Raw genomic sequence first — 19,638 nt, 5'->3', positions numbered from 1 at the left:
GACCGGAAGTGGGGAACCGAGGACCATTTACAGCTGCCCAGGTATGGCCCTGGACGGGCTGGCCGGGTACGTGTATAAGGCGGCGGCTGAGGGCCGGGTGCTTACTCTGGCTGCCCTGTTACTCAATCGGACCGAACCTGAGATCCGAACCCTGCTCTCCACCGTCACTCAACACGGCGGCCAGAGATCCACTCCGCTCATCATCGCCGCCCGTAATGGGCACAACAAGGTGGTGCGTCTGCTCCTGGAACATTACAAGGTGGATGTGCAGCAGGTTGGCACTGTGCGATTCGACGGGTGAGTAGGGCTCGGGCAGTATCAGGGCCACGACTCTGGTTGAATGACAGGGGCACAGATACCTGGTCTGACCGGAAAGCAGGAAGTAATGGAATCCTGTCAGTCGCTGATTGAGTGGGACGAGGCTTGTGGGAAACCTATTCCCACCTGTGTGTGTGTAATAAACTTCACAACACATTAAAGTGTAGAGTTATGAGACAGAATAGACTCATCAGGAGCTCAGTGAATAGGCCTTGTGCTCAGTCTCCTTCTAGATAACAGCAACAATCTCCATTCCATGGATTTGGTTATTCCCTGTGAGTGTTTCAGAGGAGGAGGAGGAGGGTGATGGAATCAAATGACCTGCCCCTGATAAAAGCCAAGGATAAAGAGTTCCCCCCCTGACAATGTAACTGGGGAAATCGGGGAGGTTTTATCCTTAGTTTGCCTCATTATTTATTTTTTAACAAACTCTCCAGATTGCAGGGGCGTAGGAAATACGTATAACCGTCATCCGTCGTAGTGGGGATAAAAGATAAGATCAACCTTCAATGGAGAGAAATATTTTGTGCATCTACCCACAATCAATGTCATTACTAATATATGTAAGTTATAGATGTTACCAGGGAACCACAGCACCTTCAATCAGCCTGTCTTCCATTACCCTAAATGGACAGAGAGTGGGTTCTTCCCCCCATGTTTGTGTTACAACTACAAGTTGGGGAACGTGGCTGTGCCCAAAGTATCTTACTTAGTATGATATTTTAATTTAGACAATATACACGCAACACATTTTATTTATTCCTGTGTAGCATTCATTGCTTTATCAGAGTTCATTCATGGCTATTCACATTTCTTTTTTCCCATTCCTTCTGTAGATATATCATTGATGGAGCTACTGCCTTGTGGTGTGCTGCTGGGGCCGGACACTACGAAGTGGTCAAGTTGCTGGTAAGCCATGGGGCAAATGTCAACCACACAACTGTCACAAATTCCACCCCTCTGAGAGCTGCGTGCTTCGATGGGAGACTAGACATTGTCTGCTTTCTTGTGGAAAACAATGCAAACATTAGCATCGCCAATAAGTATGACAACACGTGCCTGATGATTGCTGCTTACAAGGGCCATACTGATGTAGTGCATTACCTTCTCGAACAACATGCTGACCCAAATGCCAGAGCTCACTGTGGCGCAACAGCTCTGCACTTTGCAGCAGAAGCTGGACACTTAGATATTGTGCGAGAGCTGGTCAAGTGGAAAGCAGCCATGGTTGTGAATGGACATGGGATGACACCTCTTAAGGTAGCTGCTGAGAGCTGTAAGGCAGAGGTGGTAGAACTGCTTCTTGCACATTCAGACTGTGATGCCAAGAGCCGTATAGAGGCACTGGAACTTTTGGGAGCCTCTTTTGCCAATGACCGGGAGAATTACAACCTCACCAAGACCTATCAGTATTTGTACTTGGCAATGCTGGAGAGATTTCGGGACCCCTCAAACATTCTTCACAAGGAGGTCCTTCCTCCAATTGAGGCCTATGGAATGAGAACAGAGTGTCGAAATCCACAGGAGTTAGGTGCTATCCTCCATAACACAGATGCTCTCCATTTGGAGGGCTTGATTGTACGTGAGCGCATCCTTGGCTCCGACAACATCGACGTGTCACACCCAATAATATATCGGGGGGCTGTGTATGCCGACAACATGCAGTTTGAACAGTGCATCAAGTTGTGGCTGCATGCATTGCAACTGCGGCAGAAAGGAAATCGCAATACACATAAAGACTTGCTGAGATTTGCGCAAGTGTTCTCTCAGATGATCCACCTCAATGAGCCAGTGAAATCTCGGGATGTGGAACATGTGCTGGAATGTAGTGTGCTTGAAATAGAACGTGGGATATCCCGTATCCAAAATCCCCAAGAACCCGATGCCCATTCTGCACTGGAAAACCATGAATGTAATCTTTACACTTTCCTTTACCTTGTTTGCATATCCACAAAAACTCGTTGCTCAGATGAGGAGCAGCCTCGCATTAATAAGCAAATCTACCGCCTTGTACACCTGGATCCTCGGACGCGGGAAGGAGGCAGTCTCCTGCATTTGGCTGTTGATTCCGGTACGCCTGTAGATGACTTCCACACTAATGATGTCTGCAGTTTCCCAAGTGCCGCCGTGGCAAAGCTCCTTATCGACTGTGGAGCGAATGTTAATGCTGTGGACCAGATGGGTAACAGCCCGCTCCATGTTATAGTACAATACAACCGCCCAATCAGCGATTTTCTTACCCTGCATGCCATTATCATCAGTCTAGTAGAGGCAGGGGCTCACACAGATATGACCAACAAGGAGAAGAAGACTCCTTTGGACAGAAGCACCACAGGGGTGTCAGAAATTCTTCTGAAAACCCAAATGAAGCTTAGTTTGAAGTGCCTAGCAGCCCGGGCTGTTCGATTTCACAACATTAAATATCAAAATCAGATCCCAAGAACTCTTGAAGAGTTTGTGGAATTTCATTAAACCTTGGTTTGGGTGAACTCCATTTGTATTCCAGCATTCTGAGCATTGGTTATACACCATTCCTGAGGGCCAACCTGTCTCTTCTTTGAGCATGGGGCAAAGCCAAAACAGCCAACACATTTGGCATCTGCAAAGCTGCTGCCTCATATTTTATTTTGGTTTTGATTCCATGACATTGCAGCTGCTTTAATTACTGATCAGGGTTTTAGAGAGAATAAGATATGGTGCTGAATCTCAACTTCAGTTTGGTTTTTTTTTTGTTCAGTGAGATTTTTTTTTTTTTTCATTTCTAATGGATGAAGCCGGGGTGAGACTTTCTTTCACAGGGAAGTCTCCAAATAAAAACTTCTTCAGGTCCTTTTATGACTGCAGCTGAATGACTAAATCTCACCTGAGGCATTTACGGGGACTTTGCAGGCTGCCCCCCCAGTTGCTTTGTTTCTGAGGGATAGCTAAATTGTCTGGTCAGTGCTGGAAATTGGCCGTCCTGAGTGGGCCGTCAGCATTAGGCAGCAAGAATTGGGTGCACGTTGTTTACATTGCTTTTGTCCAGTCATACTGACATTATACCAGCTTGATCACTGCACTCGCTGGAGCCGGCTAAAGCAGACAATGTGATGTCATCAGTTTCCCTTCAGGTTTGGGCTGTATAAGCTTTCTTTACCATGCAAAATGAATAAATCATAGGTTACATTTCTCTTAGGCAGCCTCCGGGAGCTCACCATCAGTGTGAGGCTCAGAATGTGCCCATGTCGCTGAGCCTATATATAATTGCTTCCCTGTGACCTAGTCAAGTGAACCCAGTAGTGCTGAATTGTGCAAGGCACACAATATAAGCTGAAAGTGACTGGTATTCACAAAGGGCAGTTTCTGGTATCCCAGTCAGCTATGATGCGTGAGATCACTGAGGCTGCATAAGGCTGACTGTAGCTTTGCTTTACAAGCAGATGTTTTTAAATAAAGGAGGACTATAGATCACTGTCAATATATTCATCAGTCCAGCAATCAGGGGCCTGCATTTGGCGTGTAATAGATTTTTTCCAATTTTTTGTTCATGGCTGAAGTGCACATTCTTTAATAAGATATTGAAAAGATGAACTGTTTTATTTGATTCTAAGCCAATGTGATGATTTTAAAGTCCGGTTAACCCCCTAAAAAAATTTGTAGTGCTGGAGTTTGCCTGTGTGCATAGGGTTTCTGTACAGTTTCCTATGTTCAGCAGCCCTGTGGAGCTAATGTTCTTGCCTTTATTTGTGACCAAGTGCCTTGTGGTTGCTTCCCTTTTCCAACCCCCCTATTGAACACCTGTGGTTTGGAGCCTAGAAGTGATGGTCGCTGATATATACAATTAAAGAAGACACTAAGGGGGCAGATTCACAAAGGGCAAATTGACGCCAGCGAATGCTTCGCCACACTTCGTGCCACTTAGCCAGGCAAAAATTAGTAACCAATAGGCTAATTCATTAAAATGCGCACCGAACAATGGCAGTGTGAGTGTTTCAAAGCTAGCTAGCGATCGCTTCTGCCTAACGAAACTTCGTTAGTCCTCTTACGCTTAGGTCAATTTAAATAGGGTAGGTACATTAAAGTTGTATGGACGTCTTAATTAGAGATTTTGGTGCTTAAAGTGGCCAATTTTTATTACAAACGTTGAAGGAACCTTTGAACGTTCCGTATGAACGTCTTTATTAGAGATGTTGGTGCAAATGCTTGAAGTGGGCACTTTTTATTACAAATGTCCAAGGAACCTAAATAATGACGAGAGATCCTCTAATGCCCTACACATGAGCCCACCCTAAAACAAATGTTCCATGCCCCTTAAATGTCTGGGGAATATGTTAACCCAAAAAACTTTAATAGTTAGGACTTTTGCAGGCAATCCCGCTTAAAAAAAGAAAAGGACAAGTGCCAGCATTTTTACAACTTTAATGAATTTCCGCTAGACAGGATATGATGTCACTGACATAAGTTTTAGGAGGATGTAGCTTCATTTTAGCAGTTCGCCCGGTCTGAGGTGGAGAAGTTAACGTTCAGTAAAATTTGCACTTTGCTGAATTTGCAAAGTAACGACCGTTCGCCAGAGCGAAAAGTCGCCTGGCAATAGAGCGCGAACGAACGCTAGCGACGTCACGTTCACTTGCTAATTGTTGTCTATACCTATTATTTAATTTGGCGATTTCCCTGTGGATGGGATTTCTGGTGAAATGTGGCTAGCATTAGCCACTTTGCCCTTTAGTGAATCTGCCCCTATGTGAGAACACGTGACAGATAAGTAGGAGGAAGCTCACAGGGCCACAGACAAGTTGCCTAAGGCTGCTGCACATGATAAATTGTACAGTGACCCTATGTTAACAAGCCAACAAGGGCAAAACTTCATAAGGGATTTAGCAGTGTTTTTGGTTTGATCTGAACTTTATTAAGATCAGGATTAGAATATATACAAAGTATTTGGGGGGGCCTTCAAGAGATGCTGGCATTGATTTTATAGTGCAGCATTTCCATGCCCAGGACCCAATACTTTAGAAGTACACTTTGTTTTTTTCTTCTCAGCTTGTGCCATATCCAGAATATTGGGTCCTGGCAGTTGCACTGCTGTACTGTTTAATTCTGGAAATATCACTGTATTCCTTTAATATATATTAATATAATATCGGCTTAAACCTAATATTCTCTGCTAGGGTCACTCTCCTGTATGGGTAGCGAGTGGTTTAATGCATTATGTTCTGACCAATCTAATATTTGCACAATTGTTTTGTTTTTTTTTCTTTTTAAAATATAACAGATGTTGCTAACCCTTTTGTATGATTTCTGCTCCGAGTGGAATTTCATTTGTCACCGTCATTCCTGGTTGGAGAAAAAAAATGAAATCTGTTATGCCCAAAAGCTGGTTTTCACTTTGAAGTTTATTCTTTACCCTTAAAGGTTTAGTAACACCAAAAAGTGAGAATACATATGTATGTGTATTGTGTCTGTCTCCCCATCCAACAGGTAAATCCCAGCAGACTGTTTCATCCTTTATGTGCCATGTATTTGCCAGCACCTCGGCACTTAACCATTGGATGCTAAAATTGACCTGCTTTTTGTCTATGCAAGATGGACTCCACCTCCCTACTCCGCCATATCCCTACATGGCTGCCTCTGACTGCTACAACAGAACTTATTCGTATAGACTGAATTGGACTTTCTTAAGCAAACGTAGGGATTTTTTTACAAGAGCAGGTGAAGAGTATTTTATATTTCAATAGGAGGAAACTTTTTATTTTTTGGTGTTACTGGCCTTTTAGGTATACAAAAACAAAAGCGATATGGCTACTCTATGCATATGTATCGGTTTAAATATGAAAAAATAAATGGGACTATTATTTTTTCTGTTTTTGGGATTCTATTTTTTTTTTTTTTTTTTTTACTTAATCAATTCTGCTTGAGCGCAGGGGATAGAATGAAACTGAACGCCTCGGAGATTCTTGTCTGCAAACAGTGATGCCTCTTTAACTTGTTATGCTAATGGCAACAGCAGCGGATGTAGCTCCTACAGATTTCAAGGCTGCTAAATTGCCTCTGCTACACCTGCCATGTTGAGCTTTGTGGTGCTCTCAACCCCTGTCATCACTTCCAATTCAAAAGAATAGAAAAGGCCAATTGCAGTCCCATGTGCTTACTGCCTACCATACTTTGTATATGGGAAACGCTAGCAGTGAAGAGAGTTTTAACCACCACCCCAGCACCGTGTCAGATTGCTCTCAACACTACTAGAGATCACCAGGCAATGTAATAAGGGTTGCCAAATATTCAGTTCTGGTGACACATAATCAGCAATTAAGATTCATTGGCTGGCTAATTTGGTACGAGTGTTGGATTGACTGGTATAGGATAATAGACTATACCTGCTATTTCTTACACCCCTTATTGTTCTGAGAGCATTTGCGTTAATGTTATTATAATGTTATTCTTCAGCAGAGTTGTATTCTGGTCCCGGATATCTTTCTCCCTTCCTTATGCAATGTCGGTGGAGGGGACATCACAATGTACCCTGAATGCTTGTGATATCACTTCCCTGCCGAAACTCACACCCCTCAATTCCACACTCACACATGGAAACAGTAGTATTTCAGCAGTGACATAATGTTTATTGGATTAACAGAAAATATGCAATATGCATTATAATAAAATTATTCAAGTGCATAAATATGGGCACCCATACAGAGATATTACGTCAATACTTAGTTGAGCCTCCTTTTGCAAATGTAACAGCCTCTAGACTGCTGCTATAGACTTTGATAAGTGTCTGGATGGTATTTTTGACCATTTGTCCATACAAAATCTCTCCAGTTCAGTTAAATTTGATGGCTGCCGAGCATGGACAGCCTGCTTCAAATTATACCATAGATTTTCCATGATATTTAAGTCGGGGGACTGTGACGGCCATTCCAGAATATTGTACTTCTCCCTCTGAATAAATGCCTTTGTAGATTTCCAAGTGTGTTTAGGGTCATTGTCTTGTTGGAATATCCAACCCCTGCGTAACTTCAACTTTTTGTCTGATGTTTGAACATTATCCTGAAGAATTTGTTTATATTGGGTTGAATTCATCCGACACTCGACTTTAACAAGGGCCCCAGTCCCTGAACTAGCCACACAGCCCCACAGCATGATGGAACCGCGTCCAAATTTGACAGTAGGTAGCAGGTGTTTTTCTTGGAATGTGGTGTTCTTCTCCCGCCATGCAAAACAGCTTTTGTCATGACCAAATAACTAATTGTTTGTCTCATCAGTCCAAAGCACTTTGTTCCAAAATGTCTGTGGCTTGTCTAAATGAGCTTTTACATACAACAAGCGACTCTGTTTGTAGCGTGAGTGCAGAAAGGGCTTCCTTCTCATCACCCTGGCATACAGATGTTCTATCTGAATTGTATAATGATGTACAGATACACCATCTGCAGCAAGATATTCTTGCAGGTATTTGGAGGGGAACTTTGGGTTGTCTGTAACCATTCTCACAATTCTCTGCATATGCCGCTCCTGTATTTTTCTTGGCCTGCCAGACCTGGGTTTTACAGCAACTGTGCCTGTGGCCTTCCATTTCCTGATTACATTCCTTACAGTTGAAACTGACAGTTTAAACCTCTGAGATAGCTTTTTTTGTAGCCTTCCCATAAACCATGATACTGAACAATCTTTTTCAGATCTTTTGAGAGTTACTTTGAGGATCCCATGCTGTTATTTTTCACATTTGATTTAATTTCATACAACTGAATAACTGCTTCACTAAAAATCTTTGTTCAGAAAACACCCACTTTTTTTGTGGAGTAAATTATTATGCAGTCTGAGCGGGGTTACCAAACTTTTTCATATGATTGTATTTGCATGAATTTATTTCAAAGGAATAGTAAAAAGATCTGAATGTGTGACACTGCTGTGCCAATTGAATTTGAAAATGAGTGATTGGAGAACAATTTGCACTAATGAACATTAAGCCTCATTTACAAACACAAGTGTGGTTGCGCTTAAATTGACGCAAGTGATATGCACATTGACACTATACATTAAAGGTTCTTGCGTCCAAACACGCTCCTTGTATGTCCACCTTTTCTGTGCAACGACCCCGGGGAACCCTGGAGCTATCATAACCCTGAACGTGGCTGGAACTTCAAGCATTCTCCCAGTGGGTTGGGTTAATAGGCAGCAAAATAATCACATGCTCATGAAGTTTTAACGACAAAAGATGAAAGTGACATGATCCTCACTGAAAACATTTTGAGACATGGAGTGCAATTGCATTACTCTGTGGTTGTAAATGAGCCTTATCTTATCTATTGGTACTATGGGGTAGAATTCCATTTTGTCATATTTATGACTCTTTAGCATGGATCCGTTTATGAAATCTCACCCATAAGGGACATGTATAATAGGCTTGTTACCTGAGTGTCTTACAATTTAGTTTGAGGGTAGGACTACACAAACGATTTTGGCGCGATCCTACACGCGGCGACAAAAAAGGTAAGAGAGAATTGTCACGTGGTGTCGCATCGTTGATCCGACACGACTGTCTGATGCAGGTGCAGCGTCTGCATCCAACAGTCGTGTCGCGTTGGATCAACGCTGTGACACCATGCAACAATTTTATCTCTTACCTTACCTTAATTAAAGTATTTTAAAGGAAAGACAATATAATATAGTGTTGCCCTGCACTGGTAAAACTGGTGTGTTTGCTTCAGAAACACAACTATAGTTTATATAAACAAGCTGCTGTGTAGTCATGGGGGCAGCCATTCAAGTACAGGATACACAGTAGATAACTGATAAGTTCTGAAGAATCTCATTGTTTACTACAGCATATATCTGTTATCCTGTGCCTTTTCTATTTTTTCAGCTTTGAATGGCTGCCCCCATGGCTACACAGCAGCTTGTTTCATATAAATTATAGTTGACCGTTTCTGAAGCAAACACACCAGATTTACCAGTGCAGGGCAGTACATTATATTTTCATTACTTTAGGATACTTTCATTTTTTGGTGTTAATGTTCCTTTTAGTAAAGCCTCTGAGTTTTGTTTTGATTGTAGCTTTCCAGGTGTAATAACCCCAAGTTTCTCCTTCATAGATGAAAGATGTCTGGAGTACCTCTTTGGGGCATAGTTGTTCATCCCTGCGTTAAAATATTCCCGGCTCCCGTCATTTCAGGGTCTAACAAATACATCATTGATTCAGAAGGTTCTAAAACAATATATATAAGTATTAGTTGTGCTGATTTTACTGGGAATATATAGGAGTGATTACATTGAACCAAAATGAATTGTCTAAATAAACACACCAAGAAAAAAAAACAAAAAAAACCATTTTCTCTATGAATTAGTATTTTTCTGTAGACCCTATGGGCTGAGCCTCCACCTTTTGTGTGGTGTGGGGTCTCCCACTCATTTCACTTGCTTCCAAATCTGTGCTAGTGTACCTACTATCATTCTTACCTACTATCATTATTACCTACTATTATTCTTACTTACTATCATTCTTACCTACTATCATTCTAACTTACTATCTTTCTTACATACTGTCATTCTTGCCTACTATCATTCTTACCTACTATCATTCTAACTTACTGTCATTCTTGCCTACTATCATTCTTGCCTACTATCATTCTTATCTACTATCATTCTAACTTACTATCATTCTAACTTACTATCATTCTAACTTACTGTCATTCTTACCTACTGTCATTATTACCTACTGTCATTCTTACCTACTGTCATTCTTACCTACTGTCATTCTTACCTACTGTCACTCTTACCTACTGTCATTCTTACCTACTGTCATTCTTACCTACTGTCATTCTTACCTACTGTCATTCTTACCTACTGTCATTCTTACCTACTGTCATTCTTACTTACTATCATTCTGTACAGCTGGTGAGCCGAGCTCTTCCCAAGCAAGATATCCACATCCTCCTCCCTGCCAGGAAGCCTGTGCCTATGGATGAAAGGCTGTACACATGACATAATATTATTGCACTGCAGGTATTCTAATGTTCGCTGTTACTTATCATTGTATTTTGGAAACTGCCCATGACAATAACACTATAATTCTGTCTATTCTGCAGCCTCTTTATTTAAAGTGTTGCAAATTGATTAGAGAGGCATCTAATCCACTATTTGGTATTCAGCTGAATCCTTCTTGAAAGATTCGTCTGAATACCGAAATGAGTCCTAATTTGCATATGCAAATAAGTGGTTGGAAAGGAAAAAGTGGGAACATTTTTTTAACTTCCTTGTTTTGTGATGAAGTCATGTGATTTACCTTCCCACCCCTAATTTGCATATGCAAATTAGGATTTGGTTCAGCCAGGCACAAGGCTGAAAAAAGCCAAATCCTGAACCGAATCCTGGATCAGGTTCATCCCTAAAATGGATTTAGTCTAGACTGTATCAACTTCTGGTAGTATCTGTCAGCTGTAAGGACTGTTTATTCTTTGTCCCAAATCTGCTAACAATATTATGAACAGGCAGAGCATTCAGCACATCACCTCTGTATTTCCATTACATTTTTAAAGCATTGGAACATGTTAAAACTGCTGTACAGCCATACTCCAAAGAGCCTGCAAAGTAAAGAACACGACTCGCCCTTGATTGCATTAGATAGGGAAGCAGAAAAACAACTGGGTAAGTGTTTGAATTGAAATACTGTTCGGCCAGGTATTACATTTGTTGTTTTGTCTAGATTTTGAGATACTTGATACTGTATTGGCATTATTTTGTATCTACAGGTATGTGACCTGTTATCCAGAATGCTGGGGACCTGGGGTTTTTTGTATAATGGATTTGGATCTTCATACCTTACATCTATCAGAAAATCATGTAAACATTAATTAAACCCAATAGGCTGGCTTTGCTCCCAATAAGGATTAATTATGTTTTAGTTTGGATTAAGTACAAGCTACTGTTTTATTATTACAGAGAAAAAGGAAATCATTTTTTAAAATTTGGATGAATTGGAATCTATGGGAGAAGGTCATACCATAATTCAGAGCTTTCTGGATAACGGATCCTATATCTGTATATCTATGCAGAGTGTATAACACATAGGCTAGAGAATGTGCATTGAGCAAAACCCACCTTATAGCCAAAAACAGCACATTTCCCATTCAATAGCCAGCTGGCAAGGTTGTTTTGAGTGCCATGGTCACTGGAGACCACACTCCCAACAGAAACTTAACAGATAATGATATTTTCAGGAGTGAAGTGTGTTGTACACTCATTGTTTGATCACTGTGATCCCTGCAAAATGGCTGCTGCACAATGAACTGTGTATTCAGAGAGAATATGGAAGTTGACACGTGGAGGCTTATTTATCAATAGTCTTATTTTAGTGGGTTTAGAGGTTTTTGAAGCCACGGTAAAATCATTTTTTCTAAAAACCACGATTGTCAGTGAATTTATTTAAAGATCTGGATATAAAAAGTACGAACGAAAAAAGTGACTAAAAATACACATTTTATGGACAATTCCTAGCGAAAAAACAAATCTGAAAACCTCTCTGTCTGATTTAAAATCGGTCCAGTAAGATCAGCGTAGCTCCCAGTGACTTCTAGATGACCTTGACAACTGTGCTCGCTCCTTTCTGATCTGCTCCAATGAGCCTGCAGAAATAGCAAGGCATCTGTGTTGATCTCCAAACTGGACACCATGTGACCTCTAGACTTGCAGACTGACTCATCAGATGGATGAAAGCCAAGTTGGCCCAAGTGCCTTTAGATCAGTGCTGTCCATGATTTTCCATGCTGTGGGACAGTTATCTACTTAGCATGTTTAGGGGCTTTATTATTAAACAATGACATACTGAGATCTATGGAGATCTTGGGCATGTTGAGTGCCAAAAAGAGGTCCTTCTCTTTGCCACTGTATGGGTTTTCTGATAAGAAAGTGAATCTAGTAACCCCTGTTGCAACCCAATATTGCTTAACGATAGGGTTGTATTTAATTTTCCCTTGCAGGTACACCCAGAGCACAACGGGTTTAGACCAAAAAGTTATTTTGGTGTTTGTCTTCGCTTTTCATTGCTCACAACTGTTGATAAAAGACTCTTAAGCCAGACTGGGGTTGTATTGTATTTATTGGTCTTTATTGTACATTTCCAGCGTCTCCAAAGAGTATTTTTTAAGGTACAGTTATCAGTGGAACATTGTAAGGAAGAACTTTTTTCTTTAGTTCATACTTTTATACAAATGACTCGGAGGGGGAGGGGTTGGGAAAAAAAAAACATCTGTAAAATTATAGATTGCTTTAGTAGCAGAGAAGCCACATTTCCCTCTAAATTTCCATTTGGGCAAAAAAAAAAAATCTTTTGTGTCCAGTGAGGAGGCTGGCGAGTCCAAGTAAATTCTGCACTATGGGTGCGTGAAAAATGTTGCCCTGTTAAGCTTAGAGGGAACATTGGGCCTTATTGAACTGCAATATTATATGAAGCTAGACTGACTGGACACTTGGTATTGTACTTCAAGAACACCTGAAGGGCCACAGGTTTGCCAACATTGATGTAGAGTGAGCTGCCATTTTGCCCAACTATCTCTCTCTCTTTCTACCTTCAGTTATTACTCTGTGGGGCTCACAATGTGAGGGACCTCGGCAGTCACCCCTATTTCAAAAGAAAGCTATGCTTTGCTTTGGACCCACCATTGGCGGGGGGGGGGGGGTGTAAACCACTAGCAGTACAGGCAACAGCATACAGCTATGTGTGAGAAATGGTGCCAGCAATAGGGAACTTCTCTCTGTGTGTAATGCCTTAATCAGGGCTTCATATACATGTATGGTATCTGATTATCTTGCACACGATTTTGGGTTACTGTGTCTAGACGCATAGGCTGCTAAATGCCACAAGTGCTTTTGTAAGATGGTGTCTGATCGACAAAACGTTTCCAACAAGTTGGATGTAGTCACATGGGTCAGAACATAATGGAACCGACACAAAAGTCTGATGCGTAAACTACGTGAAACATTTTCCATCCAACACAACATGCCTGTATCATCATCCAACATGGCGTCGAAAAGATTTTATTTTATTCTCATTCCAATACATTGTTCATGCGTTTACATCAGACAGTCAAAGACTCCATCCAACTTTATCTGATCCGACTTTACATTCTAGATATAGGGGGGATCAGATTTTTGAGCATCAGAGAAACGGTTGTACTGTTGCATGGCATGATCAGATAAAATCTCACCCACAAAATCTCATCGTAATTGGTTGTGGAGTTTTACCCTTAATCCATTTTGTGTAATTGGCTGCTATAAGAGCTTTCACGTTCATGTGTGCAGACGAAGACAGAACAAATATTAACTGAGTTTTAGTTGCCATTAATAGATTTCTACAGTTCTATGATGGGGAAGAGTTTGAAAACAACAAGAAAACAACAGAAGTGCCGATGAAGTTCGAGAACAAGGCATGAAACGCGTCAGATGACTGCACATGTCATGAGTTCAGGAGATACTGTAAGTCTCCCAAACGATACCTGTTCACTGTTTTTAACACAAACCTGGCAATAAAGTTTTTTTCAATAAAGTTTTTTTCAATTTTAACTCGTGACCTAGGGAGACTCCGCGTAAGGCTACTGAAGTACACGGCACACTTAAGAGAGGTACAGAAGAACATGGCTTGCACAGAACTAGCTAACAGATTCCATATACATTCAAATAGCTTAACATTTGGATACCATCATAAGGAGCATGTTGCCTTTATTATATTTGTACTTTTAAACAGTACCTAACTGTTTTTTTTTTTTTTATGTCCCCAAAGTGATCCCTTTCCTAGTGCTGATTTGCCTGTGCTGTTGGGTGACAGAGGTGATAATCCTTGAGCTCATTGGTGCCTTATAGGGAGCCAGTAATTGTGCTCAACTGTATGACTGTATTCTTTTAGGCCTAGGGCACATTGGCGTTTTGACTGCTGCTGTTCTCTCTCAGGGAAAACCATGACTGTCAAACTTTAATATATAAAGCAGGATGTTTTATTTCGCTCCACCAGGAAATCTAACTGGATGGGAGCGCACCAGAGAGAAAGGAACTATGGGTGGGTGGGGTGCACCATCACACCATCAGAGACACACACATCTGTTAAGTTCCCTTTCCAAGTTTTTGATACATTGTAATCCACTATTTAAAGGCTTTTTCTGCAGCCAAACAACTGAGGAGAATATTACTCAAGCACTCTTGTGCATCTGGGACTCTGCGCACTGAAGGGTGTGCCCCGAAAAGCTGTGAAACTGCAAGCGCTACTTCATTCTGTAAAAAACGATGAGTGGCGTGTAATGGATTGAATCCCTCCTTTGGCCAACATAGATCCTTACAGTTGTAGGGCTGCTGAGCCTCTGCGCTGGTATGGTAACTGGAAATACATAAGACTAGAACAAAATGGCACCTATATCTGGGCACCGCTAACATCATAGATAAAGTGCATTCCAATTTAGCAATTTATAACTGTTTGAAGGCAGAGTTACTTGATGTATCCATCAATGTGTGTATGTCACTCCTGTTATATTTCAGCTTGTGCATTGTAGGGCTGGGAAGCAAGACTCTTGGGTTTATCTTGACAAGAGAACCACCTGACGGTCAAGTTCCTTCCCCTGCATTAACTTGGGCCTTTGTGAAAATGTTTTCATCCTTCCATTATACACGATACAGTTCCACACTTTTCAATAACACAGGTTACGCTGCGTTACTTGTCTGTTTCTTCAGGCAAGCATGGTGATGGAATTGGCAATGGATAATATAATGCAGGGATCAGGAACCTTGGCTCTCCAGCTGTTAAGGAACTACAAGTCCCACAATGCAATAATGGAGCCTTTTGAAGGAGTCTAAAGGCAAATGCATTGTGGGACTTGTAGTTCCTTAACAGCTGGAGAGCCAAGGTTCCTGATCCCTGAATAATGTATGACCCCTTTGCACTGTATGAAATGCCTCTATCACATACAATGTAGCTCCGGCCCAGAAAGTCAATATGTGGATTATGGCAGATGGGCGGTTGTAAGATGCCATAGACAGTCACCATTTATAGGACGGGGGGAGGTTGATTGGGTCTCGGTGTACTTCAGGGGTGTCCAACACGCGGCCCGAGGGCCAGGATAGATATGAATGTGGCCCAGCTTGAACTTTCACCAATCCAGGAAACATCATGGTTTCAATGTCACACACAGAGTGTATGTATGCAGTCGCTAATTGTGTGCATGTGTGGTTTCAATTTTACATGGGATGTGCAGTGTGTGTGGCTTCCTAGAGCAGAAAAAGCGGTTAACAAGTGAGCGTTTGGTTACTTACATAAGCATTCTTCAGCGGCATCGCCCGCTATGCTAGGGATATATGCAGCGCCTACATTTGTGAGCAACTTTTTTTCAAGAATGAATTTCTCAAGAGTAAAATTAGAACCAAATCATCTGATGATCACCTTGAGAATTCACTGAGAATTGCAACTACTTCCATTCAACCAGATATTGATACATTCGTTTCTCAAACACAATGTCATAAATCTCACTAGGTTTATGATACCCTCTTTTCTTTTACTTCTACAATAAAATAAATCAAAAGCTAGCGTTAAGTGTTTGTGTGTATTTCGAGTGTGGCCCCAGAAAATGTTTCTTCTTTAAATGTGGCCCAGGGAAGCCAAAAGGCTGGACATGAAAGGCCAGGGCCTGTTTGGAATCCTAGTCCAGGCCCGGGCATGCAAGTGGCTGGGACATAAAAATGCAGATTAGAAATAGCATTAAACCCAACATGAATAACTAAAAGCTCTGTAATAAACAAACCGCTGTGCTGACCTACATACATGTCGCTTTTATGTTTAATGAGCTTATGCTGTTGGACGCTCGCTAATGAAAAATGTTGATGGATGTGACCCCCCCCCTTTAATCTAATCATTTTGCTAACTGACTTCACTGAAGCATGTCAGAATTGATAATCTTCAGTAACAACCCTGTGTGATTAGAGTCTGCACAACAATATGGCCTTTGTCATATATAGAATTACATGGAGATCCCCATTGCCCTTGAGAAGCTTAACAGGTTGTATGACAAGCCAAGATCTGCCCCACATCAATTGTTATTGTGGTTTTTGTGGGGGGCACAGAAGAAATTCCTACTAACCAGCTGAATGGGAAGTCTGAGCTATTGAGTCCAATCAATTTGTGCCATGTGGCTTTATACATACTGACAAGAAAGTTATTCCGTGGTTATCACTCCGCCCCACGTGGCTGTTCCTCAGTCAAATTCAATTATTTGTGTGACGGTCATGAACAAAGAGGCTCTTGTCCTGAGTCAATTTGAAATAGAAAGTAAACAGCGTCCTTCAGTCCTTGGTTTGAGTGAACAAGCCAAGATAGATGTCGTACCTCCATGTCTATTTGTCACATTCCAACGACGGATTTATCATTTCGTACATGTTTTGCAAACGTTATGTAAGTAAGAAAATAGGACTTTTATCCAGATCGATGTTTAGTGGCTTTTTTAAATAGTATAGCTTTGAAGAATGCAAGAGAAGATATCCGCAAGTCCAGTAATTGCTGCTTTCCAGGGAAACTAATTGTGGTCTCCATTAGTTTGGTCTCCGAGCAGAAGCTGAGAGGGTTTGTATGTTCAGTCCTTACTTGAAAGTCTCTTGTCAAGTCAGTGATGAAATAAATAAAGGCTTTGGCCCATAAACGCCAAGAAGTCACCACCCATAATCAATAATCTCTATAACTGGAAGGCTGTTGAAAAGGGTTTCTGAGAGATCCCTGCTTTTCAGTTCCTGTCCCCAGGGTATGATGTAGCCTTTGTCTCCAGCCCCAAATTCTGGGTTAATATAGGCATGCTTTCACACAGGGCCGAGGACCTCACCTGCTTCTCTTCTTCATTTCACTCCATATCCTTGTCCTCTTCCTCCCTCTCATGGTGGCTGCGTTTAAAGAATCCCAACTGGGCATAAGAAGGGAGAACAAAATCAATGCTTAAATCTCCATGGTACTTTTCTGTATGTTAATGTATCTTCTGAGTCTGACCTGCAAGTCTGATATTAGTTATGGTACTGAGAAGCAAAACAATATTGCACTATCCATTTAACCCAATGACCCATTCATCCCAACTCCACTAGAACAGCACAACTAACGGAAGCCTTTACAGTGCAGATCACTTGTCCAATTCTCATGACAATGGCAGACCACTCACCTTCCAAAGAGCCAGAACCAGAAGGGCCAAAAGAAGGAGACCTCCTAATGTGCTGGTTATGATAACCCAGATAGGCACCTCCCATTCTTCCTGCTTGGAAATATCAAATGTAATCTAAAAGAAATAAAGCATAAAGTGAGCAAGGCATATGCCATGGCAGCACATTTTCCATTCATATCAATGTGAAGCAGTTGCAGGAAGGTAAAGGCATTTTGAGCACCACAATACTCCAGGAAATCATGCTAGCTAATGATATATAGCCCATAAGTATTTGCAGTTACATAAATATTGCTTCTCATTTAGCTCACCATGGTCAAATATGAAAATATGGCATTGTTATTTGCACGAATGGAAACTAAAATGTGCAAATGATAGCCAGCAGAGGGGGCTAGTGAGCATTTCTTCAACGGCTGAAAATAATGGTAGCAAAGAACATTGCTTGTGCCAATTTACTTTCTCAGCCTGCAACAACTGGCACATTCTTGTTCTGAGATCTGAGACATATCCTTATATTTATGCACAGATAAAACACATATTGCTAATATGTTTATACACAATTCCAGGTACCTACAACGTTGCCACGTCTAAGGCTATATCAAACCATTTGTCCCTCAATTGGGTTAAGTAGGATAGACAGGACAGCAACAAAGAAGGTCTTGGTGGGGTTTGTGGCCCCAGTGCAGAAGGCCTCTCCCAACATGCACCTCTTCTCTCCCCGTAGTTATGTGATTAGCAATTAAAGGTAATACCATATATGGAGGGTTGGACTGCCCTACCAAAGTACCAGAAGATCTCCTCATGGACCTGTAATGTTAGGCTCTCTGGTGCAAATCTACTGCATGGAATCCATCGTGTTATGGTATAGCCAAATACAGAATCTAGCACTTAAGATATGGTCTAATACTGAAATTAAAATCATAATGAAAGACACTTGCGAGGGGACATGATTACTCTTTACAGTATATTAGATTGCATTATAGACACATAGCAGGAGAACTTATTTCCCTACCGGTTGATGTTCAGCAAAACCAAATCCTGTCCACCCTATAATTACTGTTCAATAGCAGCAAGCTGTCAAGACCGCCGGGAGCGCGAGGAGTCGCGTCCGCTCCCGGCGGCGAAGAATCCAAGATGGCGGCACCCAGGCAACCCACGTGGGTTCCGACGCCGGCGCAGTGACGCCAGCACGGCGCGCCGGTCGCAGGCGCGCTGACGCTAGCGCAAGGGCGCCAAATTCAAAGATAAAAGAACGCCTGAGGCGCCAAGATGGCGCCCGAAAATAGGATCCTGTTCCCTTAGAGATTCCTGGGTTCCCTTGCTGTTTCCCCTGCTTATAATCTGCCTGATTCCTTGGTGTGACCCCTTGCCTGGACCTGGACTTCGCTGATACTCTGCCTGCCATAGACCCCCTGCCTGGCCCTGGACTTTGTTTGTATTCCGCCAGCCTTTTGACCTGTGCTTGGATTTTGATTATTCTCTTGCCTTACCCCTGGATACCACGACCCTGATCCCTCCTGAGGGGCTTCCTCCTAGATCCGGACTACTCCCCAGAGGGGGCTCCCGGCTCCCTGACACAAGCAGACCTGTGTGTTCTATAAGAGCTACTGTATATCCCCAGTAGGGGGCAGAGCAAGTATACATCTTGATGGACTGTCTTTTTTCAACCCAGAACTATGTAACTATATAACACATCTGCAATGTTGGATAAGACACAAGTCAGGCTGGGCAGCATTGTCACAAAATAATGAATCACAAATTTGCCGGCAATTCCAGAAATGAAGGCTGATATTTGTAGCGCTTAATCTAAAGCAGGCATGATATGAAATCTGGAATGGCTCTTCAAGAAGCCGCTTCAAAGTTGTATTATTTTAATAGCTGGTTTCTTTATTTCATGACATATCTTTAATTGTAGCAAATTTAAATTTTAAGCAGTAATCAGCATGCAGTCATTGTTCCTAATTTGACGTGTATCAACTATGAGAAAAAAACTATTTAAGAAGGCGGCATATTGAGATGAGAGTTTTCTTTTAGGAGGAGCAAGTTGATTGATGACAGACCTACAACAGGCAGCACTTTCAGTGTCAGACTGGCCCACCAGGAAAACTCCCCGTGGGCCCAGGTGCCATTGGGCCTTTTGCTTCTAACCATTTGGCTTATTTCATGGTCATTA

General features: G+C 41.8%; 2 protein-coding genes and 1 long non-coding RNA gene across 3 annotated transcripts in view; 2 read left to right on the top strand and 1 right to left on the bottom strand.

The window, feature by feature from the left end:
• Window positions 1–34: 34 nt before the first annotated feature.
• On the top strand, window positions 35–4,670 carry LOC108712797 (protein fem-1 homolog B-like). Its single transcript, XM_018255234.2, has 2 exons — window positions 35–297; window positions 1,155–4,670. The coding sequence occupies exons 1-2, from the start codon at window positions 44–46 to the stop codon at window positions 2,788–2,790; spliced, it is 1,890 nt and encodes a 629-aa protein (XP_018110723.1). The 5' UTR covers window positions 35–43; the 3' UTR covers window positions 2,791–4,670.
• A 4,368-nt stretch (window positions 4,671–9,038) lies between these two features.
• Window positions 9,039–15,110, top strand: LOC121402140. The gene is made up of 3 exons (XR_005966598.1): window positions 9,039–10,299; window positions 10,833–10,941; window positions 13,627–15,110. It is a non-coding gene; the product is annotated as an uncharacterized LOC121402140 (long non-coding RNA).
• Window positions 15,111–15,862: 752 nt separating this feature from the next.
• Window positions 15,863–19,638, bottom strand: part of itga11.S (integrin subunit alpha 11 S homeolog) — a 53,483-nt gene continuing 49,707 nt past the window's right edge. The window contains exons 29-30 of the mRNA XM_018255232.2: window positions 17,469–17,582; window positions 15,863–17,219 (exon numbers count right to left, since the gene is read on the bottom strand). Of these exons, the coding sequence (XP_018110721.2) occupies window positions 17,160–17,219; window positions 17,469–17,582 (174 nt within the window). The 3' untranslated portion in view covers window positions 15,863–17,159. The remainder of the gene's footprint in view (window positions 17,220–17,468; window positions 17,583–19,638) is intronic.

This window comes from Xenopus laevis, chromosome 3S (assembly GCF_017654675.1).
Source record: "Xenopus laevis strain J_2021 chromosome 3S, Xenopus_laevis_v10.1, whole genome shotgun sequence".
NCBI classification, from domain to species: Eukaryota; Metazoa; Chordata; class Amphibia; order Anura; family Pipidae; genus Xenopus; species Xenopus laevis.
The sequence above is the reverse complement of the archived record's forward strand: the minus strand, read 5'-3'. Positions and strand labels throughout refer to the sequence as shown.

Coding starts and splice junctions, on each gene's coding strand:
- LOC108712797 (XM_018255234.2), top strand. CDS start 44: ATGGCCCTGGACGGGCTGGCCGGGTACGTGTATAAGGCGGCGGCTGAG. Junction 298..1,154: donor GGCACTGTGCGATTCGACGG/GTGAGTAGGGCT, acceptor TTCCTTCTGTAG/ATATATCATTGATGGAGCTA.